The sequence below is a fragment of the Mobula hypostoma genome, chromosome X1 (assembly GCF_963921235.1).
Source record: "Mobula hypostoma chromosome X1, sMobHyp1.1, whole genome shotgun sequence".
In the NCBI taxonomy this organism is placed as follows: Eukaryota; Metazoa; Chordata; class Chondrichthyes; order Myliobatiformes; family Myliobatidae; genus Mobula; species Mobula hypostoma.
In genome coordinates, this window is record NC_086128.1 from 11,846,939 (window position 1) to 11,866,130 (window position 19,192).

The following is a 19,192-nucleotide window of genomic DNA, read 5'->3' on the forward strand; positions in this document are numbered from 1 at the left end:
ATCTGAGATTCTACCAACAATGGTTATATCGTCAGCAAATTTATAGATGGTATTTGAGCTACGCCTAGCCACACAGTCATGTGTATAGAGAGAGTAGAGCAGTGGGCTAAGCACACACCCGAAGTGCGCCAGTGTTGATCGTCAGCGGGGAGGAGATGTTATCACCAATCCGCACAGATTGTGGTCTTCCGGTTAGGAAGTCGAGGATCCAACTGCAGAGGGAGGTACAGAGGCCCAGGTTCTGTAACTTATCAATCAGGATTGTGGGAATGATGGTGTTAAATGCTGAGCTATAGTTGATGAACAGCATCCTGACATAGGTGTTTGTGTTGTCCACAAACCATTATACCAGTGCCCAAGAAAACATAGTGACCTGCCTAAATGACTATTGTCCAGTAGCACTTACATCCACAGTGATGAAGTGCTTTGAGAGGTTGGTGATGAAACATAGCAAGTCCTGCCTGAGAAGTGACTTAGATCCGCTCTAATTTACCTACTGAAGCATCAGGTCCACAGCAGATGCCATCTCACTGGCTCTTCACTCAATCCTGGAACAACCCACCATTAAACACAGCTACTGGAATCGCTGTTGCAGAAAAGCAGCATTCATCATCAAGAACCCCCAGCACCCAGGCCATGCTCTCCTGCTGCTGCCATTAGGAAGTAGGTACAGGAGGCTCAGCACTCACACCACCAGGTTTGGAAACAGTTACAACCCCTCAACCATCAATGGCTCTTGTACCAAGGGGGATAACTTCACTTGTCACATCATTGAAATGTTCTCACAACCTAAGGATTCACTTTCAAGGACCTTTCATCTCATGTTCTTGATATTTATTGCTTGCTTGCTTGCTTATTTATTTATTTATTATTTTGTTATTTGTACAGTTCGTTGTCTTCTGCACCCTGGGTGAACACCCAAGTTGGATGGTCTTTCATTGATTCTACTATGTTATTATTCTATGGATTTATTGAGTATGTTCGCAAGAAAATGAATCTCTAGGTTGTATATGTTGGCACATACATACTTTAATAATAAATTTACTTTGAACTTTTGGTGCCAGCAAGACTTCTGATTGCTCATCCTCCCCCTTTAGAATGCTGTGGACTCAGTCCAAGACATCTCTGACCCTGATGCCTGGGAGGCGTCATACCATCAGGGTGTCTCTATCGAGTTCACAGAATCTCGTGTCTACTCCTCTAACTATGTAATCTCCTATCACTAATACATTCCTCTTCTCCTCCCTTCCCTTCCGAGCCACAGCGTCAGACTCAACAGCTCCTCCACCCCGTTCCATCCCCCCCCCCCCCAACAGTATCCGAAATGCTATCAACACACACAAAATGCTGCAAGAACTCATCAGGCCAGGCGACATCTATGGAAAAGAATCAGGCTCTTGTGCCAAGAGCGATGTTTCGGGCCGAAACCCTTTATCAGGACTGGAGAAAAGAGATGGGTGGGGGGAGGGGGGAGGAAGAAGTACAATGTGACAGGTGATAAGTGAAACCAGGAGAGAGGGAGGGGTGAGGTAAAGAGCTGGGAAGTGGATAGGTGAGAGAGAGAAAGCTGGAGAAGGGGGAATCTAATCGGAGGGAACTGAAGACCATGGAACACAGGGAAGGCGGAGGAGCACCAGAGAGGGAGGTGTTGGACAAGCAATGAGATAAGGTTGGGGGGAAGGGACATTACTGGATGTTTGAGAAATCAATGTTCATATGCCATCAGGTTGGAGGCCACCCAAACAGAACATCAGGTATTGTTCCTCCAACCTGAGTGTGGATTCGTCACGACAGTATAGGAGACCGTGGATAGACATGTCGGAATGGTAAGTGGGAGATCCCGCTTTTTCTGGTCGACGGAGTGTAGGTGCTCGGCGAAGCGGTCTCTCAATCGACGTCGGCGCTCATCGATATAATTATTATTCCAAAAACGGTATACTTATTATTGAGGGCACAAAATACCGAGGACACTGTTTGAACCCTCCCACGACCTTTATCAATCAGCAGCCGCTTCCTGTTCCGGTGGGTCCCGCTCGCACTTCGTTGCCGCACTCCCGTTCGGTAAAAATGAGTCTGAAAACCACGGCGCAAGGGTCAGGGGCTCTGCCTTTCACTGTGAACAGCCTCCGGCTTGCTGAAGCAGCCGCCGGCGGTCGTTTGCTTGTCCTTGCCGGGTCGCTCGTAGACCAGCCTCTGGGCCCGTGGTGCAGGTTGGCACAGCCTCTGGTCCCGGTCTACCGCCCGCTTTACAACCTCTGGGGCACCCTGTCTGCGGGCAGCAGCCGTGGGTTGGTAATCGGAGCGCGGCCTGGAGCAAAGAGGGGTTGGCCCTATCTGAGAACCCCCAGAAGTTGAAACATTTTCTGTTACTGAAAAAGGATCTACTGCTTTTCCAGAGAATATGACGAATAAGCTCTTCCCGGGCTCCAGTATCGATATTAGGCGGCGTTTCGATGACAAATTCTGCCATCTTCATCATGAAACGTCGGTTATAATCGATACTTGTACCCAGCTGGAAGCCCGAGAAGTGTTTATTTTCTGTTATTCTGCTTTGTTGTGTTGATTGCCACAATTCAATCAACGTGACGTCATGTCCAGAAATGTCAGTCGTTTATACCCGACAGCATCTATGGAGGGGAATAAACAGTCGACATTTCCGTCCAAGACCTTTCATCAGGACTGGAAAGGAAGGGGGACAGAGGCCAGAATAAGGAGATGGTGAAGGGGAAGGAGTTCAAGCTGCAGGGGATAGGTGAAACCAGGTGAGGGGGAAGGTGGGTGAGTGGGGGGGATCAAAGTGAGAAACTGGGAAGTTGCAGGTTTCCCCTTCGCCTACATTTGCAGCATCTGCAGAATCCCTTGTTTTTATTAATAGTTTATACCTGTTGTTTGCAGTTTGATGGCAGGTTAATGGTTTACAGTGCGATGCTGGTGAGGGTGTTGAAAGGACTTGTGTTGCCTTTATTCTAATCATAATCATTTGCTTTTAAGGTTTGAACAAAGAAAACAATTCCCTGCTGTCATAGAAGATTCACATTTGAAAGGTACGTTTAAGACTACATATTGCAATGCTACATGTGTAATAAGTAATATTGAAATTTAGATGGTAAAGATAGTCTGTGATTACAAATTCTTTAGATAAAGGGTATTATGGTCCAAAAGGTTTGGGAGTCATAGTTATTGAGTCATAGATTTGTACAGCACAGAAATGGGCTCTTTAGCCCATGTCAGAGAGACAGATACTTTATTGATTCCAAATCACTATTGTAATCAAATTGTAATCACTAGCATTACAAGTGCAGAGATACACAAATATTAGAAGAGAAGTAAGAAGGATAAATAAAAAATAAGTTACTACAAACAGTCTAACAGGAGGGGGGGGGGTCATCACTTCCCCAGCTATAGGTTGACTCATTATAGAGCCCAATGGCCGAGGGTAAGAATGACCTCGTATATCACGCTCTTTGGAGCAGCACAGTTGTCTTAGTCTATTATTACAAGTGCTCCACTGTTCAGCCAAGATGGCATGCAGAAGGTGAGAAACATTGTCCAGAATTGCCAGTATTTTCTATAGGGTCCTTTGTTCTACCACAGCCTCCAGTGTGTCCAGTTTGACATCTATAACAGAGCCAGCCTTTCTAATTAGTTTATTGAGCCCACGTTAATGCCATTGCCCCAGCACACCACTGCATAGAAGATTGTACTGGCGACAACAGACTGATACAACATGTGAAGGAGAGGCCTGGATACTCCAAAGGACCTCAGTCTCCTCAGGAAGTAGAGGTGACTCTGGCCCTTCTTGTACACAGCCTCCATATTGGTGCTTCACTCAAGTCTGTCATCCAGGTGCACCCCCAGGTACTTGTAGGTCCTCAACACATCCACATCCTCACCATCAATAGTAACAGGGAGCAGTGCAGGCTTAATCTTCCTAAAGTCCATTGCCACCTCCTCTTTATCTTACTGATGTTGAGCTTTAGATGACTCAGCTTGCACTGTGGTGACCAGACTGCATATAATCACCTCATATTTGCCAGGATTAAATTCTACCTGCTGACGCTGTATCCAGCTTTTTCAGCTGAACTATATCCTGGTGTAGCTTTTCAAAGCCTTCCTAACTATCCACAATACCACCAACTTTTTTTTTTGTCATCTGCAGACTTACTAATCATACCTCCTACATTCACATTCAAGTTGTTACTATCACAAATAACTTAAAATTTTCTTAGTTACATCCTCAGAAAAAACTTAAATCAGGTTGGTGAAGCAGTACATGAAATAAGGTAGATGATTTTGTAGCACAGTTAGAAATTGGCAGATATGGTGTGGACATCAATGAGTCTTGTCTGAAAGAAAATCATAGTTGGGAGCTTAACATCCAAGGATACACATTGTATCGAAAGAACAAGGCAGTTGGGCACAGGGGATAGGGTGGCTCTGTTGGTTAAAAATGAAATCAAATCATACGAAGAAATAACAGGGCTGAGAAACTGCAAGGGTGAAAAAACAAACCCTGATGGAAGTTAACAGGCCTCCAAACAGTAGCCAGGATGTGGGGCACAAATTACAAACGTTTGTACAATGGGAGACAGAAAAGGTATGTAAAAAGGGCAGGTAGATTGGGAAAATCAGGTTGGTGCTGGATCCCAAGAGAGGGAATTTGTAGAATGCCTACGAGATGGCTTTTCAGACCACAACTGTGGTAGAGGCCACTGGGAAAACACAATTCTGCGTTGGGTGTTGTGCAATGAACCAGGTTTGATAAGGGAGCTTAAGGTAAAGGAACCCTAAGGAGGCAATGATCATATGATAGAATTCACCCTGCGCAGTTTGAGATGGAGAAGCTAAATTTGGATGTATCAATATAACGGTTGAGTAAAGAACTACAGAGCACAAGAGGGAAGCTGGGCAAAGTTGATTGGAAGGAGATGGTAGAGTAGCAATGGCTGGAGTGTCTGGGAGCAATTCAGATTCAGATTTATTTATCACCTATCCTTCAAAACATACAGTAAAACATATTGTTTGCGTTAAGAACCAACACACCCAAGGATGTGCTGGGGTCAGCCCACAAGTGTCACCTCACATTCTGGTATCATATATATTGCATATATGTTATATTGTATGCACTGTCTTTCATTTGTCAGCCACATTTACCACATTTTCCTTAAGAATGAGGAGAAATAGGATGAAATACTAAAGTAAGATATAAAAGAGGATACCAAAAGTTGTTTCAGATACATAAAGGGCAAAAGAGAGACAGGAGTGGACATCAGATTGCTGGAAAATGGTGCTGGAGAGGTAGTAATGGGGACAAAGAAAAGGTGAACGAACTGAGTAACTATTTTGCAGACATGAGGAAATCTGCAGATGCTGGAAATTCAAGCAACACACACAAAACACCTTGTCCTGGCCCGAAATGTCGACTGTACCTCTTCCTATAGATGCTGCTTGGCCTGCTGCATTCACCAGCATTTTTTGTGTGTGTTGCTTGAATTTCCAGCATCTGCAGATTTCCTCGTGTCTGCGTTTTTAAATTCACTACTGTGAAGCCTCTTCCAGTGATGCCTACACTGAAGAAGTTTAAATCTTCTCTTCGACGGGAGTTTAGTGAAACCCTCTCTCACTGCTCCCCATCTATAATTTCTTTGGCCCTTTTCAACTTTTCAACTACATTTTGACTCAGACTCGCTATCACAGCCATATATCCTTCCTTGGAACGTGTCTCCACCGCCAACTTACTCAAGTTGGCTTCAGGATTAGTTTTCAAGCCTCTCAATTTGGACCTTCTGAGGATCCCAGGTACTCAGATTTTATTGACTCTGCCTCCTGTCACTTCTCCCGTCAAGGTCTGAAGGTGACCCTCTCCGCCATGAGGAGGTACTTGGCGTCCCTATCCTACCTCAGGGACACTTTCTTCGCCGTCTGTAATGGACCTGCTCGTTATTTCATCCTCTGTCGGATCCATAAGTGCAGTCGCTGTTTCTTGGACTTTGTCATGTTCGGCAAGGATCGCAAGATCTTACATCTGCAGGCCCCAGAGCCTGCTGACTCCGACGCTAGCAGGCATGAAATCGATCTCGGCGGCTCCAGTACCCCAGGGCATATTCAAAACCCGGACTCCAGCAACGACCATGGACACCTTTGAAGTGATTGTGCAACCACCAACTGCGACTCCATCCTTGAACTCCAGGCCGGGTCTTCACGTGCTGCTGTTGTGACTCCCGTCTCCCCTTCCCCCACCATCACTCTGCAACCCTGTCTCCCTCAGATCCCACTGTCAGCTCCTGGGCCCTCAGAGGCTCCATCTTCCTTTCACCCCAACCCTCCCCTCCCCCCTCTGATCCCAGCTCTCATCCGTGCCGGGTCTTTACCATCCCCTCCGACCTTCCACTCTCTGAGGCAGAGCGCTCTGTCCTCAGTAAGGGCCTTACCTTTGTCCCCCTTCGCCCACACCTCAGTGAGTTCTGCATACGCCATGACGCTGAACTCTTCTTCCGCCGTCTCCGAGCCCACTTCTTTGGCAAGGACTCTCACACCCCTACCGATGACCCCTTCTCTCCCGTCTTCAACCCTCCTCCTTTTCATGGACACCCCGCTCTGGGCTTCTGTCTGCTCTGGATCTCTTTATTGCTAACTGCCGACAGGACATCAACCGTCTTGACTTCACCACACCTTGTTCCAGTTCCAACTATTTTGCATCAGTCTTCACTGTGGAAGACACTAGCAGTATGCCAGAAATTCGAGTGTGGCAGGGGCAGAAGTGAGTGCAGTCTAAGGAGAAGATGCTTGGGTAGAAATGTCAACTGGGTCAGATGGTGTACACCCAAGAGTTCTGAAAGAGCTAGCTGAAGAGATTGTGGAGGCATTAGTATTGGTCTTTCAAGAATCACTACATTTTGGTTCTGGAGGACCGGAAAATCTTTTTAAGAAGGGAGGGAGGCAAAAACAACCCAGGAGATTATAACCGCCTGACTTCTGTGGTTGGCAAGATATTGGGAATCCATTATTAAGGATGAGGTGTTGGAGTCCTTGGAGGCACACAGTAAAATAGACAGAAGTCAGTATGATTTCCTGACATCAATGTGGTTTCAGCCAAAGTCAGCATGGCTTCTTTAAGGGCAAATCTTGCCTGACAAATCTGTTGGAATTCTTTGAGGAACCAACAGGCAAGGTAGACAAAAGAGAATCAGTGGATGTTGCTTACTTTGGATATTCAGAAGGTCTTTGACATGCTGCACATGAGGCTGATAAACAAGACTCATGGTATTACAGGGACGATATTAAAAGAGTGGGAATGACTCTGGTCACAAAGTCTATGACTTTATGAATAAAGGGTGCCTTTCCTGGTTGGCTACCGGTGACTAGTGATGTTCTGCAGGGATCAGTGTTGGGTCTGCTACTTTTTATGTTATATGCTAATATTCTGGATGAGGTAATCAATTGCTTTGTGGCTAAGTTTCCAGATGATCCTTTGTGGAGGGGCAGATAGTGTTGAGGAAACAGAGTCTGTAGAATGACTTGGACAGTTTGGGAGAATGGGCAAAGAAGTGACAGATGGAATACAGTGTAGGGAAGTGGATGGTCATGCATTTTGATATAAGGAATAAAAGCATAGACTATTTTCTGAATAGAAACCAAATTCAGAAATTAAGAGGTGCAAAGGGACTTGGGAGTCCTCGTGCAGGATTCCCAAAAGGTTAACTTGCAGTATGGCATATGCAATGTTAGCATTCATTTTTTGAAGACTAGAATATAAAAGCAAGGATGTAATGCGGAGGCTTATAAAGGCATTGGTCAGACGGCACTTGGAGTATTGTGAGTACTTTTGTGAGAATGTGCTGGCATTGCAGACTTTCCAGAGGAGGTTTGTGAGAATGATTCCCAGAATGAAAGGGTTAATGAACAAGGAGTGTTTGATGGCTCTGGGACCGTACTTGGAGTTTAGGTGAATTTTTTTGGGGGGTGGGGTGGGAGGAAGGAGATCTCATCGAAACCTCTCATACTTAAAGGCCTAGGTAGAATAGATGTGCAGAAGACATTTTCAATACTAGGAGAGTCTAGTACCAGATGGCACATCCTCAGATTAGAACATCTTTTTGGAATAGAGATGAGGGTGGGGAATCTGTGGAATTCATTGCCACAGATGGCTGTGGACACCAGGTTATTGAGTATGTTTAAAAGAGAGGTTGATAAGTTCCTGATTAATAAGGGTGTCAAAGGATATGGGGAGAACAAGGTTGAGAGGGATTATAATTGAATTGACTTTATTTCTTATATCCTTCACATACAAGTAAAAAAATCTTCACATTACATCTCTGTATAAATGTGCAATGACAGTAATTTATAATAAATAGAACAGTCAATGCAACATAGAAATACACTCAAGTTAGTGTGAGTTCACCAGTCTGATGGCCTGGTGGAAGAAGCTGTCCTGGAGCCTGTTGGTCCTGGCTTTTATGCTGCAGTACCGTTTCCCGGATGGTAGCAGCTAGAACAGTTTGTGGTTGGGGTGACTCAGGTCCCCAATGATCCTTCGGGCCCTTTTTACACACCTGTCCTTGTAAACGTCCTGAATCATGGGAAATTGGGAAATTCACAACTACAGATGCGCTGGGCTGTCCACACCACTCTCTGCAGTCCTGCGATTAAGGAATCAGCTGTGATCAAACAGCAGACCAGAAATTATGGGCTGGATTACCCAATTCTTTTCCTTTTTCTTAGTCTTAAGATTTCCCCCTCACACAAAGCGTATGCTCTCTATCCCCAATCAGCTTCTCCCTTTCCAAATGTAAATAAATTCTATCCCTTAGGATCTTCTCTAGCAATTTTCCTACCACTGACGTAATGCTCATTGCCCTTCTTAAATAAGTACACAGCATTAGCTGTCCTTCAGATTACTGGTACTTCTCCTGCCTGAAAAAAGATGCAAAAAAAAAATCTGTCAGTGCCCCAGCTATCTGCTCCCTTGCTTCCTAAAGCAACCTGGATAATCTCATCTAGCCTAAGGATTTATCAACCCTTATGCATCCTGTGATATCTGAATCTTGTTTCCTTATTTGGGTACTCTATTGTAGGCAACATTTGTATGTGGCATTTGAAAGACTGTGGGAGAGCAGACTTTGCTGAAAATGATTGTTGGAGTGTCATGTGTTATTCTGCATACACGAGTGCGTGCTTGAACACCACATCTTCCCCCAGCTTCTAAACCAAAAGCCACAAACGTGAGCATGCTTAGTCACAGCACTGACCACTACTTCAGACCGGAGACTACCACAGTCAGCAGGTACAGGTACCTATGGCCATCCCAGGCCACTTCTGCTGACTGGGTCAAGGGATGTAGCTGCTCCATATCCACTTTCCCATTTGACAGCAGCAGGGTTTAGGGTTTAAACATATCTGATTTTTTTGGCTTGAATCTGGAATTGTTTATCCCTGACAGATCCTATTTCAGAGATCATGTGTTTGCTTGGTTACTTGTGCAGGGTGAAGTTGTATGCTTGGCTGCTAGAAAGCACATTAATCCTTGTCCACCAGAAAAAAAAACCCTCCTTGGTCCAGCACTCAGGCAAGTTTGTTTCAATTCAACCCTCCCCTCCCCAGCTAAATCTTGGTGCATGTATTTCAGATTCATCACCATGATGTCCTCCAAGAGACTTGCAGACGTGGGTTACAAGATGGTCTCTGGCTCGATGATATTACTAACAGCATACGGTGGCTATCTCTGCAGTCTCCGTGTCTACCGCTTCTTCCAGAGACAAAAGGCCTTGAAGACAGCAGCTGAAGATCAAGCCAGTGAAATAATAAAAGACTAAAACGCTGCTTGTTTTGTGGAAGTGAGCGGCCCCACTCCCACTCTTTATGTAAGAAATGAATGCTTTAGATTGTATATCCAGCTACAGGAATTGTGTGAATCAACATTAAGATCTATTTGTTATAAAATGTTAGAATAATTCTTCTGGAAAAAAAAAGCTTTGTGTAATTCATTTTTTAAAAAAAAAGTTCAGTGGGCTGCTTCTTCCACAGCTTCTGTACAGAAATGGTTAGGGGCTTAAATGACCTTGTATCGTCAGCTTTTGCTAGTTCTCCTAAAGGAATTTGTTACCACCTCCAGAGGCCAAGCAACAGATAGAAAGAACTGAATGTAAGGGGTTTCTTCTTTTATGTTACTGCGTAGTCTAATTAAAATGGCTTCTTTGTTATGTTAACTGCTGAGAAAGTCCTCCCGCTAGCAGTTTGTTTGGATCATGTTCAGAAACAAAGGTTCTGAACTTAAAGAGGGGTAACTTTGAAGGTATGAGACATGAATTAGCTAAGATAGACTGGCAAATGACACTTCAAGGATTGACGGTGGATATGCAATGGCAGGCATTTAAAGGTTGCATGGATGAACTACAACAATTGTTCATCCCAGTTTGGCAAAAGAATAAATCAAGGAAGGTAGTGCACCCGTGGCTGACAAGAGAAATTAGGGATAGTATCAATTCCAAAGAAGTAGCATACAAATTAGCCAGAGAAAGTGGCTCACCTGAGGACTGGGAGAAATTCAGAGTTCAGCAGAGGAGGACAAAGGGCTTAATTAGGAAGGGGAAAAAAGATTATGAGAGAAAACTGGCAGAGAACATAAAAATGGACTGTAAAAGCTTTTATAGATATGTAAAAAGGAAAAGACTGATAAAGACAAATGTAGGTCCCCTGCAAACAGAAACAGGTGAATTGATTATGGGGAGCAAGGACATGGCAGACCAATTGAATAATTACTTTGGTTCTGTCTTCACTAAGGAGGACATAAATAATCTTCCAGAAATAGTAAGGGACAGAGGGTCCAGTGAGATGGAGGAACTGAGCGAAATACATGTTAGTAGGGAAGTGGTGTTAGGTAAATTGAAGGGATTGAAGGCAGATAAATCCCCAGGGCCAGATGGTCTGCATCCCAGAGTGCTTAAGGAAGTGGCCCAAGAAATAGTGGATTTGAAAGTTGGAGGGGGAGGGGGAGATCCAAAATGGATCTCCCCCTCCCCCTTTCAAATCCCTTACTCACTCCTCCTTCAGTTAGTCCCGACGAAGGGCCTTGGCCTGAAACATCGACTGCACCTCTTCCTAGAGATGCTGCCTGACCTGCTGTGTTCACCAGCAACTTTTGTGTGTGTTGCTGGGATAGATGTTATTCCTTCTGTGTCTGCAAGTTACTGTGATGCGCAGATTTTTGGGCAGAAGGTGGGAAATGGAGAGAGAGAATAGACCAGCTGCTGAGAGTCTGCTAAGGGGGTCAGACCCCGAGCAGGAGTCCAAGGTCCAGGGTGTCCGGTGAGGAGACGGAGATGGACTCATGTGGAGCATCAAGTCGACCACCATTGTTGGTCCCAGGCGGCAGGTCGAGTTGGTCTGAGGGGTCACAGGGTGAAGGAGGAGGGTCCTGAGCTCCAACTGTTTGTGCACGAAGAGATTGAACTTTGATAAGTGTGGTGCCTTTTATATTTTATCCATTAATTATATAGTTCCAGTATTATCTACAAACTAACTCATTTAATTGTATTTGGTGTATTGTCTGTTATTTGGGTGGGACGGGGTACATCACACAGCATCCACACAAACTATTACCCAGTTTGGTGGGGCCGTGGGCTATTTCCCTAGACGACAGCGAGCTAACCACCCTGAGGCTGGCCAGGGAGGGCATAAATAAAGATCAAAGGCAAATACAGGTGAAGAGGTAAACAAACTGGAGCAGTGATGATAGATGATTTGATGTTGAGTTATGTTGTAATGTGCTTAGAACATGTACTGTTACTTACGTGAGCTTTGAGCTGCACTATAATGGTTTCATTTGGAGGGGGATTAGGATGGAGAATTCGAGAGATAGCAACTGGGGTAATGTTTGCAGACTGAATGGTGATATTCTGGAAAGGCCCACAGTAGAGACCTTGTCAACACAGTGCATACAATAGATGGAATTAGAAGAGCAGTAAAACTGATAATGAACAGCGAGGATTTGTGTCACAAACACATCGAGTCAAACAGCACAGAAACAGGCTCTTTGGCCCAACCCATCCATGCTCCTATCTCTGCTCATCCTATCTGTCCATATCCCCCTTTTAAATGTTATTGTATCTGCCTCTACCACTTCCTCTGCCAGCTCATTCCATATACCACCACTCTGTGGAACAAGTTGATTCTCAGATCCCCTTTAAACTTTTCCCCTCAACTTAGACTTACTAACCTTTGGGGGAGAAAACATCTCACCTTAAAGGTTTATAAAATGAGGGACACAAGGTTACCCCACTCCAAGATTCCTTACATTCCAGTGAGTGAGAGCAAACCCATCCCTCCTTGCAACAAAAACTCTAATCAGTACTAAGTTTCTATAATATGGTGACCAGAGATGCATGCAATATTCCAAGTGCAGCCTAACCAATGTCTTGTACAACTGCAACATGATATCGCAAGTTATGCTCAGTTGCAGTCTAGTCATAGGGTTGGAGGGGAACAGCAGCTGCACGTACTTCATGTATGGTTGTCAGGGACACCCAACTTCTCCCATCACACAGGAGGTGACCACCACTCCCCTGACAGCCACTCCTACCGCTGAAGTGAATAGTGAGTTGACGTAGAAGACAATGCCCTATTTGGCACTCAACCTCCTTGTCAGACTCTGCACTTGGCCCTTGAGCACAAGCTCTTTGACCTCAAAATGGTCACTCCATGAGATTTCAGCTCATTTTAAACCACATCGTTCTCACTCCCTCCCCCACAACTTTCTGAATGAGGATGTTACTTTTATTAATGCCCCAAAAGTTTGAATCACTATCATGCTGGAGCAACAATCCCCAGGGAAAAAGTTTGATGCTGGACCCAGCTTCGTAGGGGAGTTGGTGTCCGAAAGGTCTAACAAAGTGAACAGGTAGTTATCACAAAGAGCTCTGACTACTTTGAGCAAGTGCAAAGGATGTCTCTTCTGTTCTTGTGCCCAAAAGTCCCAATGGGTAAATGTAATTTTTTTAAAAAGTTGAAGTTCTTCTCACTGTAAATGAAGTCGGGGTTATCCTTTAACTGTTGGTAAAACTCAGCAGGTCAGGCAGCATCTTGGAGGGAAATGGACAGTTGACAGTTTGGGCTGAGACCCTTCATCTGCTCCTGAGCTATTGCGTTCCTCCACCAGTTTGTCTTTCCACTCCAGATTTCAGTATCTGCAGTCTCTTGTGCTTTACTCTCTAAATGTCAGATTCTGAAATTGCTTAAATTACTGTCTTTCTGTGAGCTGACTAAAAGCACTAAGAGTGTGATTAAGTGTACTACTGAGAGCAGAAATAAAGTGGAAAGATTCCATTTTAAATATTCAACATTTTTATTGCAATGTATCCAGTAAAAAAAAACAGAATTAACAAGAACTTCCACCAACACATCCACAGCTTGTCACTGTGCAAACGACGAGTCTGTATTGACAGAAAGTTTGATGCATTGATTTAAAATGCAAGGCAATTTTGGTACTGTAATTAACAAGGTTGTCCTCCACCCCCTCCCCTAAATCACTCCTGTTGCTAAAGCCACTTAGATCTAGTCATTGGGGTGTTTGGCTCAGAAGGCAGTGTGGAGCCCAAAAAAATCCTCCATTTTCCATCGTTTGACAGCCTGGCCAAGACTGAACAAAAGCTAGCATCTGCAATGCAGAAATGGGCTGAATTGCGCACAAAGCTGCAAAGTAGCATTCTACAGCAATATAAACAGTTCAACACGGGTGGAGCTGCATGTCCAACAGAACGAACCCCATCATTTCTCCACCCCTCCCCAATCATTCACACCACAAGGGAGTGCCTACCTAGAGTATCAAAAACCACCTCAAAACAGAAACTGTGTTTCAGTGAGTGGTGCCATTTGCTCCAAGACCCCTGAAGGTATCAACTTTTGCAAATCTCCTACACTGGTGATCAACTCTGGGATTTCCTACTTTGTACACTTCTGTTGTACATCAGGTGACAAGGTTACCAAACAAGTTACTGGTGTTTTTAAAAAAACAAGTAGCTCCATTCTTACTGGATTCTTCCATTCTTTGATCAATTAAACAAAATCAGACACTGCTGCCTTGGCAAGGTCCAAACCAGTGTAAGAGATGGCACTTAGGGCTGCAAAACCGAGGATAAAATAATTGCTGTAGAGATGCAGGGCCAAACCACAGATATCTAACCAAGAAACGTATTCAACATTATAACAAGCAAATAGTAGGTCAACTTTACACATCTCATACAGTGATCTCATACTTTAATATGACTAGTCCAGCAGAGCATTACAAAAGTTAAGAGTCTGTCCATTCAAGGGAATAATATAAATTGCAAATCCTTTCATGAAGGATTATTACACAAATTCACCTTTTTCAAAATGAGATCCAGTTTGCAGTTGTAAGCTTTGTGTATTCCAGTAATTCTCCAAGCACAGTTAGAGAATCCATCAGTCTCAACTTCAGCCCAGCTTTTCCAGCCTGTGCACATTGTTGTAAAGGACAGCTAGCATCCAGGTCTGTGTAATGTAAAAAAAAACATCCAAATCCACCCCATTATAACAACACATGTTGGAGCTATTTTTTTTTAAAAAGTGGCTGGATCGAATTCCTGGAGCAATGTCCACTTTGTATAATAAACAAGGTATATGTTTCCATTATACCCCCTCTGCCACTTCCACAAGCTAAAGAGAAACCAAACAGAGACCCAGCCTGGCTGAGCTGATCAGCAGAGGAAGTCATGATATTCAACTAGAATGGGATAACAAAAGTGAATAGAGTTCACACAATCTCAATAGTTAAAAGGGTAGTGAAGAAACTTGTGGAATATACACAGTAATTCATTGTTCTCATTATTTGATCAGTCATGTGCAGCAATAAACAACTTCATTTGCCTTTATCAGAGAACTCACACATGCACTTCTGAGGCATGCCCATGTTTGAGAGGTGGTGGAAATACAATTTTCTCTTCCTCCCAAATGACAGCTTACAAAGTTAAAGCTCCCTTTTGCTTCAAAGAATCTTCATTGTGTCTAGTCAGCACCAGCCAGACTAGTTCAATTATGTGCCTGATGGATTGGGTTTAAGAGCTCAGCATTAGAAAGGCCAAAGTAGAAAGCCTCAGAATGACCCAGGGATCAAAAACTCTCCTTGGGCCTGCTGTACACAAAAACCTGACAGTGCAAGACTGCTTCTGTATGGATATCATTATCTTGAAGGCAAGTAATTGGAGTACTTTACACCAAATACACTTATGCACACAGTAACATTCCCTCTGACCGGCTACAACCCAATTTTTCCAGACTCTTGTGACTCTGAACTGATCCAGAGTGGGCGATGTTACCTTCACTAGTGCCCTTTCAAGTGAAAATGTAGTATGTTCACATCAAGTTTTACATTACAGAATTCAAATGCTCTCAACTGCAATCTCGTGACCCTCCCATCTCTCCATTAAACAAATCACGAGGTGGCCCACCTTTATTACTCAACAGTTCAAGATACAAAGTTTGCTACACAAACACCCGGAGCAAGATGCTATGGGCTCAGCATACAGCTTCCTCCACAAGTCTGAAAGGGCAGGGCAACTGTGGAATAGCAATTTAAAAACATTCATGTTGTACCCCATAATGAAGATTAAAATAAAACAAAAATCATTGTGATGCTCATGAATGTGACTGCTAAACAAAAAAAAAAGCAATCCTGTAGTTTACAATGCTGGATTATACAAAGGACTTTAAACAGTCTTGTCCTGAACACACTAAATATTAAAGTTCTGCCTCAACAAGAAATGCAAGTAAGAAAAACAATGGTCAGTTCAGGCTCTGACCAAGGGTTACATGGTTTCACGGCATCTTCCATGACCCTCTGCTAATCAGCCAGCAAGAACACTACATTGAAAGGATTTAGGGCAGATTCCAACAATTGTTTGCGGGTCAAACAGCACAGAACTTACTGCCATGTAACCACTTGTTTTGCTACAGAAAGTCCTTCAAAAGAGTCCAAACTGTCACCTTTAAGGTCATTCCACATTAAGATCTTTTCTACTGAGTTCAAATTGCAGAAAGCAACAACAAAAATCAGTTCACATCCAAAACAGAAAGCACTCTAGCTACCAACAGCCTCCCCACACAAACCCACTGCAGAAACTGTTCCAAAATAAATCTTGATCAGGTCAGCTCAACATTTTAACCCACATCATTGATTTGACTATTTTGGCTCTTGCACCTACACAGGAAATTTTCCAGAGTGTTAAAGGGGATCTGCAGTTTTACAATCTAAGGCTCCAGGACAGGCAGCAGCAGTGATTACTGTCAGGAGTTCAGGCTATGGAGGATGAGCAGGCTTGGTGCACCACACCCATCCACAGCTATCATTGTGGCACACTCAGAGGCTTTCACATCAAGGTTCCACTCTTCATGGGCACATAATGTGGTGTGGACTGTAGGTGTGAGTGAATGGGATAGTCCAGCTACGAACAAGAGTTGACAAAAAAAAAACAAAAAATATCTTTGGATAGATGCCTAGTTTTTGTTAGACTTCAGTCCTAATTCAATTCAGGGCCAATTTAATTTGGATTTACCCAACCGTTTTAGATTTGGTGAGGAGTGATAGCACCAGGGTAGCAATTCAATCCACCAGCCAACCACCAATCAGTTTGAGCTCAGCCTCATCTGAGCAGTAGGTTGTGGAGAAAGTACAGAAGTGGACTAAAGAGGATTTCAAAAGCTGTTAGCTGAAGCAATTGTTTTATAGGTGCCTTTAACAGCAGGAGCTTGCAAGCACTAGCACACTCTCTCATTCTCCTGGCTCCAGCCCAACAAAGCCATTTGTGGGAATTATATACCATACATAAAAGACACCAAAATCCCTATTTAAAATTTTACGGGGTGGGGGGGGAATCAAGACTGTTAGCTGTGATATATAATGTAATCACTTAACCTCAAGTCAGCTTCAGCATCTGACAGTTTCATTGGTTAAAAAGACCACCGTTTCCTTTTAGGAAGTAGTTGACACAGCTGGAGTGCCCTTTTTTTTTAAAAAAAGATAAACTCTGCAATTTGTAAACAAACCATTTTGGAACAGTTCCATGCAAATTCTTCCTGAAAACAATCCCCTACAGACATATTTAACTGTTATTGCAGTGAAATCTGGAGAAGTTTCAATCCCAGGGATTCAGCAACACAAGTAGTAGATTAAAACACTTTCCAACATGCTCCCTTTTAAAATAAAAAAAGCTCAGTTTAATGGATAACTGACCACCCCATATAGATGGTCAGAAGGAATTTCCAAAGGGGTTCCATTCTCCCTCCCCCTGACACAGACAGACAGACAGACACACACACACACACACACACACACACAAAACCTGTTTCAACATTTAGTCAACAGTGGAATGACATCACAAAAATGACAATTCGGACCCCTGACCCATTCTTCTCCTGATTCTTCGGATTTAGCAAACTATTCAGTTCCTTTATATAAAAATACCTGTGCCAGGGATGGGAAAAATTCCGGCACGGATGCCATTCTACCCCAAGTTCCCCGCATTCCCAGGCCACTTAATTGAACACCCATCACCTGAAACTGATCACACAATCCCCACAGTTCAATTCCAGGGTCTTCGGCCTCACTCACGTGCCTCCATTCCAACAATCCACCCCCGCAAAAAAAAAATCACAAAAATATAACACAACAAGAACACCAGCCTGAAATGTAAACTCCACCTTTAGCAATTCGACAAATTGCACAAAGCCCATTTAAAGCAGTGCAGGTGGTTTAATGGGAAGTGGGAAGAGGGAAGATGGGAGAATGGGACAACAGAATCCACAGTGTGGCTCCATCCTCCTGATTTAAAACTGCACTTCAATTTCTCACATTGCTAAAGCACAAACAGAGAGAAAGTAAATCAGAGTGCCTGGGCGGTTTGTTACTGAGCAGGCAGGTAGGCTGGCTCAGATCCCATGCAGCAACACACAGTTCATTTTTTATCATTTTTAAAAACTGTCCAGTGCAGGGTAGTTTTCCATTACGGTCGTCCTTTCTGCACTTAACCCACATTACGTAGTCCATGAGGACACCATCTAATGGTCTCCCACCCATGTTCCAGTGGTTAGGTGCCCGTTGGTTCCATTGGCATTGGTGGCACCTTTGCAAGGGCTGTAGTGGTGGAGTTTTGTGCCATTAGTCATGGAATCCTCATCATCGGAGCTGCTCTCAATGTCACTGCGATCATCCTTGGAGACCTGGATGGAAGAAAAAGTTTAAATTCTGTTTACCTGCATTGCTGCCACTTCCAAAACTGAAAAATCAGGCAACAAAATCACCACTGGCACCTGAGCCAAGCCCTAGTATTCCCTGCGCCAGTTACCTGCATGTGGAAACTCACAGGGTGTGGTGTGTGACTTGGGCCAAGTCTCCACAATAGACAATTCCCAGCACTCGGCCATCCGTCACTCCCAACTCAAAGGAAGAGGACACATTACCCTGGACATTTTCATGCCCCCCACCCCCCCACACTAATTCCACCCTACCATAGCTTTGAGAAAGCTTCACAAACATCACTGCAGTCTATGTGGCATTTGTTCTTTCACCATGACCGCATGGGTTTCCCTGGGCATTCCAGTCTCCTCCCACATCCCAGAGATAGAGATAGCTGGCCACTGTATATCTGCTCCCAGTGTGTTGTAGAAGAATCAGGGGAATTGTGGGGTGGGGAGGAGAGGGAAAAATAGGATGATGACAATAGGTGCCCTAATGGTCAGTGCAGACTTGGTGGGCTGAATGGCCTGTTTGCATCTTGCATGACTCACTGACAATTCAAAAGAAATATTAACCCAGATTCATCATCCACCCTCTCCGAGTGTGATGCCCAACCCAGTTGTTAAGAGTTGCAAAAAAAGTCCCATGAACCCTTTGAAGGATGCTTGAACAGTTTTCTCCCTGCAGTATGCTGAGGGTATCGGAGGCCACACACTGGATCAGCAAATGGAAATTACCCCTGACATTGAGATCTCAGTCTCCAACAGCCATTTCTGTTCTGTTTTAGCCTCATTTTCCTTCTAACCCTTCTTCCTACAAAGGCAAGCTAGTCGCAAACTGAAGCAAACCGTGCCCTCACAATCAGTTCACAGAAGCAAGAGCAGAGGGCACGGCATTCTCTTTTTCATTCATTCTCGGGATATTCACCAGTGGAAGGTTTGCTTGTAC

At 44.0% G+C, this 19,192-nt stretch overlaps 2 protein-coding genes across 7 annotated transcripts in view; one reads left to right on the forward strand and one right to left on the reverse strand.

Annotated features, from left to right (window-relative positions):
• The first annotated feature begins 1,600 nt into the window (after positions 1-1,600).
• Positions 1,601-11,567, forward strand: LOC134340133 (cytochrome c oxidase assembly protein COX14 homolog). 5 transcript variants are annotated; one of them, XM_063037019.1, is made up of 3 exons: positions 1,601-1,826; positions 2,992-3,044; positions 9,626-11,567. In XM_063037019.1, exon 3 carries the CDS (start codon positions 9,636-9,638, stop codon positions 9,810-9,812), a length of 177 nt encoding a protein of 58 aa, XP_062893089.1. In that variant the 5' UTR covers positions 1,601-1,826; positions 2,992-3,044; positions 9,626-9,635; the 3' UTR covers positions 9,813-11,567. The 5 variants fall into 5 exon arrangements, with proteins under 5 accessions (XP_062893089.1, XP_062893093.1, XP_062893088.1 ...); XM_063037023.1 differs by lacking the exon at positions 1,601-1,826 and adding an exon at positions 1,960-2,022; XM_063037018.1 differs by lacking the exon at positions 1,601-1,826 and adding an exon at positions 1,987-2,061.
• The window catches only part of cers5 (ceramide synthase 5), a 132,131-nt gene continuing 124,163 nt past the window's right edge, over positions 11,225-19,192 (reverse strand). For both annotated transcript variants that reach the window (XM_063037017.1, XM_063037016.1), the window contains one exon: positions 11,225-18,228. In XM_063037017.1, the coding sequence (XP_062893087.1) occupies positions 18,067-18,228 (162 nt within the window). In that variant the 3' untranslated portion in view covers positions 11,225-18,066. The remainder of the gene's footprint in view (positions 18,229-19,192) is intronic.

Excerpts from the sequence above, each read along its gene's own strand:
- LOC134340133 (XM_063037019.1), top strand. The coding sequence starts at position 9,636 with ATGATGTCCTCCAAGAGACTTGCAGACGTGGGTTACAAGATGGTCTCT.